Consider the following 14,983-nt stretch of genomic DNA (forward strand, 5'->3'; position numbering starts at 1 on the left):
TTCCCTCGCTGTTCACATTCATGCCCTCAGCTGCCATCTCCCTGCTGGGCACCACTGACTCCAAATCTACTCAACATCTTCACAGTACCTCAAAGAGATCTGCCCTAACCAAACTCACCAACTCATCCTCCCACCCAACTCTTCCCTTTGACATTCCTATTTCTGTGGCTCCAAACTGGATTCAGAAGACCTGAGCCACAATAAACTAGCCTTACAACCTTTAGAGCAACCCTTCCTTTGTTGGGGATCAGTTCTCCAACTGATTTAGATGAGATTTAGTTCTCACCTAAAGAAACAAAGAAATTGGACCATTATATAATCAAAGTCCTAATTCACTTCCCTGATGCTCCAACTCCAGGCTAAAAGTGACATTCTTGACCCCTCTATGCCCTCACATCCTTTAATGCTACTACAGCCTTCTAACGTGACTCGCGTCTCCAATTCAATAAACACTATCCTGTAGGTAGTATGTACACAGCAACTGTTCTAGACAAATGGCTTAAAGGGATGAGTTTTCAACAAGTGAGGCAGGAACCTTAGCCTTGGAGGACACAATCCAGGGCAGAAGCAGACATGGAACATTCACCCACGATGTTCCCTTTATAAGCAGGCAGGAACTGAGGGGGTGACAGCACCAGCCAAGGGGCTTCGTTGTTTCTGCCACACTGCCTGGACTACCTTTCCTCTGTTTCTGCCTTTCCACCCCCCACATCTACTCCTATCTAGAAGTATTCCCATTCCTTTTCCGTTTATCTGTAGCATAAGGGTCTCTGACATGCTGCCTTATGTGCTCAATGCTCACTCACATACATGTAGGTGACCACACGGCTAGACCATACAGAAACCCAGGGGAAGGAAGGAGCACTCAGGATCCACAACGGTCCTTCAAGGGGCCTCTACTCCCCTTGAGGATCTCTGTCCTGTTGTTTATGAGCCCTATGCTCTGAGGGCCCTCTTTGCATCACTACCGGCCCCACTTGTGGTAGGGCTCACCATGGGGATAGTCACGCTTCGGCAGCTCCACACCCCAGGCATCAGCCACGTGGGTCAGAAGCAAGTGTGAGAGGTGGCGGTGGGCATGCTGGTCCCAGTGGACACCGTCCCGGTGACGGTGCTGTACTGCATGCCGGAAATGAAAGTGGAGGTCCAAGACATCGAAGCAGTGGTCCCCAGCCAGTGTAGCGCTGTAGAAGTTCCCTTCAACCACATCCCGCCGCAGAGAGGCTGCCAGGGGCTGGAGCTGAGTGAGAAAGGGCAGCATTTAAGAGCCACAGAATGAAGCAGGTTTGGGAGGGAGGGTCCTCTATCTACCAGTCAGCTGCCCCGTCCTCTATCCTAAGGGGCTCTGGTCACTTGCCTCAGGCAGAAGGAAACCCCCAGTGACACGCTCTCCTAGGGGCATTGCCATGTTCCACACCAGGAGGCAGGAGTCTGGCAACACCTGGTCCATGCGCATAAACACCCGCTCCAGGTTCTCTCGGTAGCTCTCCATCGAGCAGCGGCCATACCTGTTGGGTAGCACAAAGGGTGGGCAAGAGCACAGGGGTGGGTGGCCTCTGAGCCATACCTCCACCCCCGGTTTCCCTCTCCCCCCGCCCCAACCTGGAGAGATCCCAGAGGCAGGAGTTGATGATCACCAGGTCCGGGGCAGGCCCATATGTCAGCTCCTCCAGGACTCCCTCGAGGTACTCAGAGTAAACGCGGGTGAGGAAGTAGAAGCGTACGAGGTGGTGGCCAGAACCCGAGCAGAACTGGCGGACCTCCCGGTACTGTGTCCCGTTGTGCAGCTCACCCAGCTGACCCCCAGCCATCAGCTGGTCCTGTTCAAAGCTCAGCTCCCCCTGCCCACCCCCCCACCCAGCTGGTCAGACCCATGCCAGGGAGGAGGACCCTACCAGGCCAGAGTCTGTGCCCACCCACCACTGGCATGGCCACCAAGCTTCCCTCACCTTGGCTTTCAGCTGGGTGGCTGTGAGCAGTGAGTCTTTCTGGAGCAGAAGCACCAGATCTTTGTACACAGCCCGCTGGACTACAGGGAGACAGAGATCCTGCAGCTGAGGCAGGCCGCACTCCACCCCAGCTCCTTCCAAATCCAGGCCTCCCATCTTCCCAAGGCTGGGGTTGCCCAACACCACCTTTGTGGAGTGTTGACTTAGAGACAGAAGAGAAGGTGAGGTTACAAAGTCCTGGCACTACCTCTGTTCCTTCTAGCTGTACATCACTCCTCAACTCAGTATATAGTGACCCAAGATCACCTGGCAGCAGTAAGTCAGCCAAGTCACCCAAGAAACAGCACAATCCACCGCTTCCATGAGGGACACTGTGGGGGACTGTCAGGAAGAAAAATGCTGAGCAAGGAAGGGGTGAAAAGCTTGACAGGCTACATCTGTCAGGACACCTGTGGAAGGCGTTAGGGAAATAAAGAGAAAACCTACTGGACTGTTCCAGACTAGGTATCAGGAAGGAGATTTGAGCTGGAGGCAGAGGGTTCAGATGCAGAAAACAGGCTGCAGGTGTGGGACCGGGAAGTGTGATTCTAGAAGGGCACTCACTTGAGTCCCCCAAGATGACCACGAACTTGTTGTGTAGCAGCTGCTGGACTTCAGAGGCCTGGAAATGGACCATGGTGCTTCCCAGCGGGCGGCGTGCTTCCTCGTTCTCCAGACAGAAGACCATGCCGCCGCCAACAACGACGGGCTGCAGGGAGATGCCACTAAGCCGCGCGAGGGTGGGGACTCAGGACAGGTTGGCTCCAGGGCCCACACGGCATAAACGAGACCAGCGGCGGCCCCTTCCGGGCTGCTCTGGGCTACAGGGACCAGGTGGCGTTGGCAGAGTGGGGCCCATGGTGGCGCCGGTCTCCATTACACTTGGCACAGGAGGCAGGAGGTCGCCAGGCCCGCAGGGCTCCAGGACACCGAGGCGCTTCCCGCGCGGTGCAGCCCTGCGCCCCGCCACGTGCCCGCCGCCGCCCCGCGCATGCGCGCGCTCCCTCGCGCCAATTACCGAGTCCCGGGGCGCCGCGCCGTTCACCCGCGACCCGGGCAGGCCCACACACCGCGCGCCACTCCCGCAGCGGGCTCCGGGCCTGGCTTCATGTTCCCGCGCCCGAAAAGGCCGGTCGCTTCAGCACAGCCTCTGCCCCGCAGAGCCTGTGCGTCCCGATTAGTGGTCGGTGCGCAGCCCGACGCCCAGCACTCTCCATGCGTAAGTCGCGGAGGCCGGACAGCGCCTGGGCCCTCCCCGCCCCGGGCTGCGACACTCACAACTCCCACTTCCGGTCGCCCATGTCCTGCTCTGCCCGACCCCCCAACGCCCAAGGGGACAGGAAGGCAGCAGGGGTGGCTGCCGTGGGGAGCAGGAGCCAGGGCCGGGCCCACCCGGGCGTGGGAGGGGGCGCGGCGGCGGCCAAGTACAGCCGCCCACAGCGGTGACGGCCGTGGCCGCGGCCTCGCCACGTGACCCGGACGGGCGGAAGCGGAAGTGTCTGCCTGGAGCCCGCGCTAGGTGCGTGTCCCTTAGGCGCTGCTGGCTGCCACCTGCACCAGCCATGGACTGCTACACCGCGAACTGGAACCCGCTTGGGGACTCTGCCTTTTACCGGTGAGCCGCCCCGCCCTGCCTCCCACGGTCTGGCTTATCCCGCTCGCCCGCCGGTTCGAGTCTCTGAGCGGAGCCGAAGGCGCGCGTCGCGGTCTCTGCTGCGCTGGGGTCCGCCCCTCGCCGGCTCTCCCGCGGCGTCTACCACTTAACACACAGCCACCTAGGGCCGGGCCTTCCCCTTTTCCGGAGAAGGAAACTGAGGCAACCATAGTGGTCACACAGGTAGCGGCACAGCCCAACTGAAGCCCAGGGCTGTCAGCCTCTGGAAGGATGCTCAGGTCACGTTGAGGGTGGCCGCCCACGGGTGACGGTGAGTGATCGGTCTCCTGCCGGGAAGTGCTGCTGAAGTCAGACCAGGGGTGCTCCTACGGGGGCCTGCTTGCACGGCGGGCGGGGTAACAGTGCTGACCAAGGCTGGGAGAAGGAGGCGAATCGCCACTAAATCCAGAGGCAGCACAAGTGAGGACCCCCTGCTAGGGGCAGCCCTCTCATGGGAGTCGTGGAGTCCTAAACCACTAATCTTTCTAAAGTGTAGACTGATCACATCATTACCCTAATTAGGATTTTTTTCAATGACTTCTTTTCTTTGAAAAACAAAGTACAAACTCCATCTCGTGTTATATCTATAAACCGGCCTTATTTGTCTCTTCAACTTCGACTTCAATTTCTTCTTCAACTCCTACCCAAATCTGTGTTCCAGTTGCACAGAACAGGATCCCAACACATCATGACGTTTCAGGGCTCCCTGTGTTTGCACCAGCCTGCAGTTCCTTCTCTGAGCACTGCCATTTCCCTCTTTACTTCACTGGAGAATTCTTACTCATCTTTCAGGACTTAGTTTAAGGGTTCATTCTGAAACTTTCCCTGATCTGATCCCAACAGACTTGACTTTCAGCTGACTTTCCTTTGGGTCTCATAAGACCCAGTGCTAAGGTCTGTTATGTATGGCACAGTAGGGCAATATTTGTATAGGTTTCTTCTGCTAAACCAAATTCCTTGAGGGCTGAGAACGTTTCTTGCATCTCTTTATCTCCAGTGCATATTTAGAACAGTGTCTGCTATGTAGTGGTTGCCTAATAAAGTTTAAAAAAATACTTTATTGATTGCAACTAAAGATCACAAAGGCATCGTGTTGGGGTCTTATTTCAATAGAAGACAACTGTTAATGCTAGTGAAACTATATACCATTGTTATTCACATGTTAAAACTTTTCACTGTAATCTTTAATACACAAAATGTCAACCCTTAACACTTCTGAGGTGGACAAATGCCTTGATGCAATTTTTAGAGATCTGTTGCATTTGTTGTTTATTTCTGATGCTTATAAATGTGCCTGTACAATGTGAAAAAAGTTGCAAAAATTTAGTTAAAAATCAGGGAAGTCGGTAGGAAATAACAGTGATTTAAACTTTTTGTGGAGAAGGATTGTCAGTTGACATAGGTAGCATGTAATTTGGTGTTTACGACACAACATATACTTTTAAAAATATTTACTTGGGGCTTCCCTGATGGTGCAGTGGTTAAGAATCTGCCTGCCAATGCAGGGGACACGGGTTCGAGCCCTGGTCCGGGAAGATCCCACATGCCGCAGAGCAAGTAGGCCCGTGCGCCACAACTACTGAAGCCCGCACACCTGCAGCCCATGCTCTGCAGTGGGAGAGGCCACTGCAATGAGAGGACTGCGCACCTCAGTGAGGAGTGGCCCCCGCTCGCTGCAACTAGGGAAAAGCCCGCGCGCAGCAACGAGGACCCAACGCGGCAATCAATCAATCAATAAAAAATTAATATGTATTACTTTTGAAAATATATGTTGCCTACACAGGCTTATTAAATAGAGTACTGAAAATGGTGACCTCATTGCCATAGAACTCCTGGTTATCATATGAAGTCTTAGCTTTGTTTATACACCAATAAAATTTTACTATCTTTTTTTTTTTTTTTTTTCTGTATTGGGTCTTCATTGCTGTGCGGGGACTTTCTATAGTTGCGGCGAGCGGGGGCTACTTTCGTTGCGGTGCGTGGGCTTCTCACTGCAGTGGCTTCTCTTGCTGTGGAGCACAGGCTCTAGGCGCGTGAGCTTCAGTAGTTGTGGCTCATGGGCTCTAGAGTGCAGGCTCAGTAGTTGTGGCACACGGGCTTAGTTGCTCCGCAGCATGTGGAGCAAGCCATGTCTCCTGCATTGGCAGGCAGATTCTTAACCACTGGGCCACCAGGGAAGTCCCCCAATAAAGTTTTAAATGAGTGTAAATGTTGAGTACATGCCATAGACATGATCTGCGTGGCTAGCCTACCCTTACCTGTACTGTACCGCCAGAAGGGAGTAGAGGTATAAGCCTTGCTGCAGACGATGTGTTGCTCTTGGTAATGGGTGTTGAGCCTTTCTATGTACTAGACACCATGCTAAGTACTTTATGTGTATTAAATTGTCTAAGTCTCACAGCCCCATGAGGTAGGTATCATTATTTTAACCCCATCTTACTGATGAGGAAACTAAGGCACAGAGAAGTTAGGTGACCAGGTTACACAGATAGTGGAGCCAGGATTTGAGCCTGGTCTTCTTCTAGAACCTGTGTTAAAGCATAGGGTTTTTGTTTTTAAGTAGGAAAATAAAATAAGTGTTTTAATTTCTCTACCAGAGTAGAAAAATTTTAGGTGCAGATACTAGGTTTATTTGTATTTGTGCATAACCTTATGCCAGGACTTAATACATGTTCAAATAAGTGAATGAATGATAAACAGGGTGGCGGACATTTCATGTCCTATCTACAGGATGGGATTCTTTTGCATTGGAAGTAATGTTCTGGAAAAATCACTAATTTGGGAGGACAAGGAGAGGTAATGGTGATTAGTTCTTATGAGGCTCCAGAATTTTAACCATTTTTATTCTAAAAACCCAGTTTGGGATAATACCATTAAATAATTTTGCCCAACCCTTTGCCAAGCTGAATGTATATTGGGCCAATGAAAAGACATGGACCCTTTCTGCCCTCAGAACTTATAGCCAACAGGGAGACAGTTGATAACCACTAATGTCTCTATATTTGTTTGATCATAAGCAGTGAGGTAAAGGAGAGTGTAGGGTCCTCAGAAAGCATATAATTAGTAAGTCAGAGGAAAAGACTTTCTGAAGGAAACAATGCCCCATCCAGAAGATGAGTAGACCTAGGTGCAGGGAATGGGATCCAAGAAGAGCATATACAAAGGTCCTGAAGCGAGAGAGACAGGGACACTCTCAGTGACCTAAATAGAGAGAGCCAATGTGGCTGGAGTGCCACAGACAAGGGGACAGGATAAGAGACCACTTTATCTGAAGACCAGTGAGAAGCCTAAATGAAAGGATTGATGTGATTGGATTTGCAGTGTGTGTGTGTGTGTGTTTTAAGTTCCTCCTGGAGGCAATGGGGGGACAAGTTGGAAGGGGCAAGCAAGAATGGAGATTGGTTAGGAAGCTGGTGGAATAGACCAAGGAGAAGTTGATGGTAGTGAGCACTGGAGATGGAGAGAAGGGGACCAGGTGGAGAGATATTAAGGGGGTAAAATTGAAGGACATTGTGATGAGTTGCATTTGGTAGGGAGCAGGAAGAGCAACAAATCGAGGATGACTTGGATTTTTGGCTTAACATAATGAGAAAGGAAGAGTGAGTTTGGTGGGGAAAAGGGTGAGCTTGGTTTTGAACACAGTGTTTCAGGTACTTTATTTTTTAATAAATTTATTTTTATTCATTTGTGTATTTATTTATTTTTATTTTTGGTTGCGTTGGGTGTCTGTTGCTGCACACGGGCCCTCTCTAGCTGTGGCGAGTGGGGGCCACTCTTCGCTGCAGTGTGCAGGCTTCCCATTGCTGTGGCTTCTGTTGCAGCAGAGCACCGGCTCTAGGCGTGGGGGCTTCAGTAGTTGTGGCTTGTGGGCTCCAGAGCGCAGGCTCAGCAGCTGCAGTGCACGGGCTTAGCTGCTCTGCGGCATGTGGGATCCTCCCAGACTGGGGCTCCAACCCGTGTCCTCTGCATTGGCAGGCAGGCTCCCAACCACTGCGCCACCAGGGAAGCCCTTAGAAACATCCTTTATGGTGAAGGAGACTGAAGATACATTTCATACTTGTGGAACTCTTCCTAGAAGAGAGGTTGACTATTTTAGTAGGTTTTATGGCTTTGTACGTTTGTCTGTTTTGCACATATAAACGTGAACATTAAAAAAAACTGTGGTTAGGGGCTTCCCTGGTGTCGCAGTGGTTGGGAGTCCACCTGCCAATGCAGGGGACGTGGGTTCGTGCCCCGGTCTCGGAAGATCCCACATGCCGCGGAGCTGCTGGGCCGGTGAGCCATCGCCGCTGAGCCTGCGCATCCGGAGCCTGTGCTCCGCAACGGGAGAGGCCACAACAGTGAGAGGCCCGCGTACCGCAAAAAAACAAAACAAAACAAAACTGTGGTTAAATACACATAATATAAAATTTACTATCTTATTCATTATAAAGTACAATCCAGGAGTGTTAAGTATATTCACATTGTGCAATCAATCTCCAGAACTTTTTCATCTTGCAAAATTGAATCTCTAGGGCTTCCCTGGTGGCGCAGTGGTTGAGAGTCCGCCTGCCGATGCAGGGGACACGGGTTTGTGCCCCGGTCCGGGAAGATCCCACATGCTGCCGAGCGACTAGGCCTATGAGCCGTGGCCGCTGAGCCTGCACGTCCGGAGCCTGTGCTCCGCAACGGGAGAGGCCACAACAGTGAGAAGCCCGCGTACCGCAAAAAAAAAAAAAAAAGAAAAAAAAATTGAATCTCTATACCCATTAAATGATAACACCTCATTCTCCCCTTCCCCCAGCCCTGGCAACTACCATTCCACTTTCTGTCTCTATGAATTTGACTACTCTAGATAGCTCATACAAGTGAAATCATACACTATTTGCTTTCTTGTGGCTGGCTTATTTCATTTGGCACACTGTCCTCAAGGTTCATCCATGTTGTAGAATGTATCAGAATTACCTTCCTTTTTAAGACTGAATAATATTCTTTTGTATGTATATACCACATTTTATTTATGCATTCATCTGTCAGTGGACACTTGGGTTACTTCCACCTCGTGGCTCTTGTGAATAATGCTGCTATGAACAATGGTGTACAAATATCTCTTCGAGACCCTGTTTTCACCCAGAAGTGGAATTTCCGTATCATGTAGTAATTCTGTGTTTAATATTTTGAGGAATTATCCTACTGTTTTCCATGGCAGCTGTACCGTTTTACATTTCCAGCACAAGGATACTTTAGTAGTATTTATTTTTAAGGCAGGCTGGAGTCAAGGGATTTCGGGGGTGATTGTGGTCTCTCTTCAGGGCCTGGGGATTTTGGGACTGATGGATTATTCCCCAAGGCTAGACCTGATGTGCTTCTTCCTCCACAGTGATCTGATAGCTCAGCCTGGACAGGCTGGAGATCATCTATTTTCACACAAGCTCTTCTCTTACTGCAGTGGACCATGCTTTTCCAGCAGTTCAGCTGCACTGCAGCAGGGATTTTGTCACTGTTTCCCTGAGGGGGCTGGAATTGAGACTACCATACCTGCTAGATTTAGTGATTTTCTGGTATTAGACCCAGGGTCCATTTACTGCTGCTCTGGGGATTTCCACTTCCAGGACCTGCAGGTAGAGGAGAAATATGTAGCTGACCTTCCTCACTGAAGATATGGCCTAGCGTCACAGAGTCCTCACGTCTAGACTTTTCTGAGATGCTGCTCTCAGTCTGTCCATCCATGCCCCAGGCCAACCTCGAGGCATAGCTTGAGTCACCTCACTGTCCCTGAGAAGCCTTCTTTACCTTGAAGGCTTGAGGAGGTGGCCCATGCTTTGCTGCTCTTCGCTCCCTGACCCTTACTCCTGTACCCATACGCTTCTTTCCCACCCCAGTCTGTGTTGATGCTAACCTCCTGGACTGCAGCCGAAGCCTCCTTGGGTCCCTCCTGCTGACTTCACCTTGTGCTTCCCAGAGAGCTGGAAGTCATTGCCTAGAAGAGTGTAGGGTTCCCCTGATGAAATCTGCCTGTTGTGTTGCCAGCCTGCCGAGGAGATGTGCCCCGTCTCCCTGCCTTCTCAGAAACCATGCGCCGTCCATCCACCCTCCCGCCACCACAGGTTTCTCCAGCTGTTGTTGCACAGGACCCCCTGCATCAAGGTCACCTGAGATGCTGGCTGCATGCAGCTTCCTAGGCCAGATCTACTCCATTATCTCTGGGTTGGGTCCTCGGAATTTGATCTGTATTTTAACAAGCAGCCAGGTGTTTCTTTGCTGCAGGAAAATTTGAAGACCTCTACATTGTTTTCCACGATCCTTACCCCCAAGGGCTCCCTTTCAGACCTCAACCTCTATATTCAAATCTCCCCATCCTAACAAAAAATAAACTTCCCTATTCAAAAAATAAACACGTCCCTCCTCCTCACCTCACCAAAGGTCTGAAAACTGCCACCTATACTTGCTTCCATTTTCTCTCTTCCCACCTATCACTCACTATGGTCTGACCACCCTCTTCTCAGTGACATCCTGTTACTGCGCTGGACACAGCTCAGGCCTCATTTGAGCTTGACTGCCTGGGACGTTGGATAGAGGTGACCTCCCTTTTTTCTTGGAATTTGTATATAACTTTTTACAGTGAAAAATTTTGAATGTACAACAGAGTAGGAATAGTAGAGTGAATACCCATAGCCATTGTTTAGGCTTAAAAATTATCGTGTTGTAATACATTTGCTTCAACTACTTGTAAGTTTAAAAAAATTTAAGAAAACGTTCAAATATACATAAATGTTCTAAAAGTAGTGTAGTGGACATCCATGTGCTCATCACCCAGCTTCAACAAGTGTCAGCACTTTGCCATTCACTTTTCATCTACCCGCCCCCCATCCCTCAACATACACACACTTTTTGGGACCATTTAAAAACAATATCCAGACATCTTTTCAATCAAATACATTTTCTGCTATATTTTAAAGTAAATTATAGTCACACCTTAAGTGTGTATTACTTTGAAAAAAAAAAGACAGTTTCCTATAAAACTATAGTGTTATTTCACACCAAACAAAATGAACATTTAATATCTAGCAACCAGTCCTTCTTCAGACTTCTCCAGTTGTCTTCAAAATGCCTTTTTATAACTGGTTTGTTCAAATTGAGACCCAAATAAGAATTATTCATTTGCTTACCCCCCCCCACCCCTGCACTGCATGGCTTGCGGGGATCTTAGTTCCCTGACCGGGGATCGAACCTGGGCCCCCACAGTGAAAGTGCTGGGTCCTAACCACTGGACCACCAGCGAATTCCCTGCTTATCTCTCTTAATTAAGTCTCCTGTAAACTTGAACATTATCATCCTTACTCTCACCCCTACCCTTTGTTTTCATGACATTGACTTGTTTTAGAGACCTAGTCGCTTTCTGGATTTGTCCCCTTGCTTCCTTGTGGTGCCTTTGAACTTTTTTCTCTATCATAGCCTGTATTTCCTGAAACTGTGTGTTAGATCTAAAGGCTTGATCAGATTCAGGCTGACATTTTTGGCAGAAACACCTTGTAGGTGATGTGTGTGTGGTGTGCATCTGGAGGCATCATTGTGTCGGGTTGTCTGCTATGAGGGAAGTTGAGATTGACAGGTAGTTTGGAGACTGATGGCCACATCCTCACCCATTTTCCCCCTTGTGACAAGCAGGTGGTCTGTGGAGTGTGACACAGTTAATATCACTATGATTCTAATTAGGAGACAAACCATACAGTGATTAAATAGGGGAAGTTTAGTATAAAGAACTATTAAACTGTGATAACAAAGTAACTGTAAGATAAAATAAAACTGTCCTTTCCTAGAGCTGAGGAGAAAGGAAGGACAAGTTGCGGGGGGGATGCCCTCCTCAAGCTGGGGTTCCTACCTCGCTGGGGAAGGTATAGTTGCAGCCCACTGGATGGTGGGGGAGTTGCTGGTTTTCCTGGGCCAGAGCTGGTCCACAGTCACTGGACAAGCAGGAAGCAGCCCTCCTGGGCACAGATAGGGCACAGGTGAGCCATAGCTGGTGGCCAGGTTCATGGGCTTGCACAGGGGGCACCAGTATGAGCAGGAGACCTGGAGCATGCGGTGTCTTGTGGAGAGAACCATGGGAAGGTGGATGCCAGTCCAGGCCAAGGCTGTGAGGTCACCAAGGGATTGTGTGTTCTGGGCACATGGTTGAGGCAGAGTATCACCAGATGTCCTCATACCCACACTGCTGACTGACCTTGCAGCTGCTGGAAACAGCCAGAGATCCCCCCTCCTCCTACAATATCCCTTTACTACAGGGCCCTCTACTGAGAAAGCTTAACATCTAGCTCTCTGTGAAGCATGTATTGAAGGATGAATTTGGAGCTGGGAGGCAATAATTTGATAACTGGCAGAGTCCATTCTTTGGCTGATCAGCTTCCACAAGAGCCCTCTACACTTCAACTCCCTCACAACAACAAAACAACTCTATATTTCTGCTTAACAAGATACCATCCTTCTTACAAGTAAACTTCTTTTTCCCAAAGTGAGAAGACATACAGTCTTAACAGTCATTGTATCAATCACTATATTAGTTACTCCTCAAATTGAATTACAGTCCCACTGAATATTCTGTTACCTAAAAATTGAATTTTAAAGTTAACCTCTAATAATTTGTGTATAAAATAAAAATGAGAAGGAGAGAAGATAGTGGCTGGTTTATATATGTATAAACGCATGCATACAACAAACAGGGAAAATACACAAAGTGGCTATAGTCTTCATTTCTGTAACTGGTCACAAGATCATAGTTAATATCTATGGCTTCCTTTTTCAACTGCCCATCCCATATTTCCCTTGCTCTCAGCCAGAACCTTCACTGCTCTGCTCTTTACATAGTGAAGTGACCCAAACCTCAGTCATTCTGCTTTTCTTGATTGCTGAGGTTTTTCATTAACCTTTTTTGTCAGACACGGAAGTACTGAGAGGTGCCCCAGAGGATCCCCTGGGTTTCAGACAGTCCTCCTTGCCTCCATTGTGTAGCAGCAGCTTGATTTCCCCTTGGCCATCAGGATAATCACTTCAACCAGTAAATTAACCCCATTTTCTTGGCTGTTGTTTCAGTGGCATAAGGAGCCCCAAATGGCAAGGTAGCACCCTTATATATATATATATATATATATAAATTTATTTATTTTTTGGCTGCGTTGGGTCTTCGTTGCTGCGCGTGGGCTTTCTCTAGTTGCGGCGAGGGGGGCTACTCCTCGTTGCAGTGCGCGGGCTTCTTATTGCGGTGGCTTCTCTCGTTGCGGAGCACAGGCCCTAGGCGCGCGGGCTTCAGTAGTTGCAGGTTTCAGGCTCAGTAGTTGCGGCACACGGGCTTAGTTGCTCCACAGCACGTGGGATCTTCCGGGACCAGAGCTCAAACCCATGTCCCCTGCATTGGCAGGCGGATTCTTAACCACTGCGCCATTAGGGAAGTCCCCAAGGTAGCACTCTTCTAATTCAGTGAATCCATTGTTGTGTCCCCTGGTGGAAACATTCTCCCCTTGGAGACTAAGCTCTCCAAACCAATAGGTCTCAAAGTTAGTGAAACTGGAAGCAGTATTTTAATGAGAGTCATTAGGTGTAATAGTGAGAGGAGCCACTTCCACCCCTTGATTCCAGGTCCCCCATATTCTGACTGTGGAGGACATAATACCATATAATGGTCTCTGATGCAAAGCATAAGCTTGCACCCTGTAAGACAGGGCTCCATACTTTTAGGATACTGTCTCCCAATTGGTGCTTTAACTGAGTCGTCAGTACATTTAGACCAGCCACTTCTGGGTAATGGGATATAAGGTAAGACTTGTTGATTCCATGGACCTGAGCCCACTGCTGCACTTCCTTTGCTGTGCAGTGAAGTCCTTGATTAGTTGCAAGGCTTTGCAGAATGCTACAACGGTAGATGAGACATTCTGTTTATTTATTTATTTTTTTGCTTGTTCTGCGTTTTAGTTGCGGCATGCGGGCTCTTAGTTGTATTATGAGGATTCTTAGTTGTGGCTTGCACACGGAATCTAGTTCCCCAACCAAGGATCGAACCTGGGCCCCCTGCATTGGGAGCATGGAGTCTTACCCACTGGACCACCAAGGAAGTCTCATGGTACATGAGACATCCTGTAAGTCCACGATGGTAGGTGCTAGCAAAGGCATTACAGGTAAAGAAGACAAATCCACATCCAGAATATGTATTCCAGTGAGGACAAATCTTTGTCTCCTCCATGATGGAAGAGGTCCAGTGTAATCGACTTGCGGACCGCTCCCCCTGGGAATGGTGCCATACTGGGACCATGTATTGGTCTCTGCTCTTGGCCGATTAACCACTCAGCAGTAATGTTAGCCAGGTCAGCCTTGGAGAGGGAGCCTCCCAAGACATCTACCTCAAGTGAGAGCGTAACAGGGTTTTCAAGTAGAGGAAGGCTAGTCTCCTCGGACACAGGAGGGCAAGCTACTTCCACTGGTGAGGAAGACTCAGAATGACTTGGGGGCTCAAGATTGTCAGTTTCATCTGGGTCTAACCAGTTATCTCCCTTCCAAGTTTCAGGATTCCTTTCTTTTCTAATTAGTGCCCAAACTTTCACATGTGCCAGAGAATTTAACTGTTATTGTTTAACAACCCATACAATTAAACTCTGTCTTTGATTTTCAGCAGTAGCAGCTGTGTGACTACAAGAAATAAGATTCTTTTAGGCTGTTACAGAAGCTTTCTGCTTCTCAGACCATGACTGCAGCTGAAAGTTAATGGACCTAACCTTGTCATTTTCTCTTTGTAAATGTTCAAGTGCGCTCAAAATAACCCATCCACACCACAGCCTTTATAATCATCGTTATTGCCATACAGTCAAGCACGTGTTTGACTTGGCATTTCACTACACTGAACTACAGGTTTGGTTAATTGTGATGCTGCTGCACGCAGTGGGTTGCTAGCATCCGTTTTGCATTGTCAGGGAACACGGCACTGCATCCAAGCCCAAGCACATGACCAAACCAGTCCTCAAATCCCATCTTTAGGGGTCTGTCTCCTGGGGCCACCACTCCCTGCACCAATTAGTCTGGGTCCAGTTAGGAGATGTAAACCGGGCAAGTTTAATAAATGTCAGGAATTATTAAGCTGTCATAAAGAGTAACTATAAGATGTGAGAAATTTTTATATGGTAGCCTAGGGCTAAGGGAGAGTACTCAAGAAATGACAAACTTGGAAGGAGGGACCTTCCCCAGGCTGGGGTTCATTTCAGACCTCAGAGAAAATACAGTTGCAGCCCACCGGATGGCAGTGAAGTTTACCGGTTTCCCTGGGCCAGAGCTGGTCCACAGTTGCTTGGCCAGCAAGAAGCAACCCTCTGGGGTTCAG

The 14,983-nt window shown here is 49.1% G+C and overlaps 2 protein-coding genes across 5 annotated transcripts in view; one reads left to right on the forward strand and one right to left on the reverse strand.

Moving 5' to 3' along the window:
- PCED1A (PC-esterase domain containing 1A) overlaps positions 1–3,479 on the reverse strand; it is a 5,347-nt gene extending 1,868 nt beyond the window's left edge. Inside the window, exons 1-6 of one of the 3 annotated variants that reach the window (XM_007465390.1) lie at positions 3,007–3,479; positions 2,553–2,697; positions 1,950–2,029; positions 1,603–1,841; positions 1,358–1,508; positions 994–1,240 (exon numbers count right to left, since the gene is read on the reverse strand). In XM_007465390.1, the coding sequence (XP_007465452.1) occupies positions 994–1,240; positions 1,358–1,508; positions 1,603–1,841; positions 1,950–2,029; positions 2,553–2,676 (841 nt within the window). In that variant the 5' untranslated portion in view covers positions 2,677–2,697; positions 3,007–3,479. Of the gene's footprint in view, positions 1–993; positions 1,241–1,357; positions 1,509–1,602; positions 1,842–1,949; positions 2,030–2,552; positions 2,714–3,006 lie in introns of all 3 variants that reach the window. The other 2 variants (XM_007465392.1, XM_007465391.1) reach the window with 2 other exon arrangements.
- VPS16 (VPS16 core subunit of CORVET and HOPS complexes) overlaps positions 3,480–14,983 on the forward strand; it is a 22,192-nt gene continuing 10,688 nt past the window's right edge. For both annotated transcript variants that reach the window (XM_007465393.1, XM_007465394.1), the window contains exon 1: positions 3,480–3,603. In XM_007465393.1, the coding sequence (XP_007465455.1) occupies positions 3,551–3,603 (53 nt within the window). In that variant the 5' untranslated portion in view covers positions 3,480–3,550. The remainder of the gene's footprint in view (positions 3,604–14,983) is intronic.

This window comes from Lipotes vexillifer, unplaced genomic scaffold (assembly GCF_000442215.2).
Source record: "Lipotes vexillifer unplaced genomic scaffold, Lipotes_vexillifer_v1.1 scaffold875, whole genome shotgun sequence".
Classification (NCBI taxonomy): Eukaryota; Metazoa; Chordata; class Mammalia; order Artiodactyla; family Lipotidae; genus Lipotes; species Lipotes vexillifer.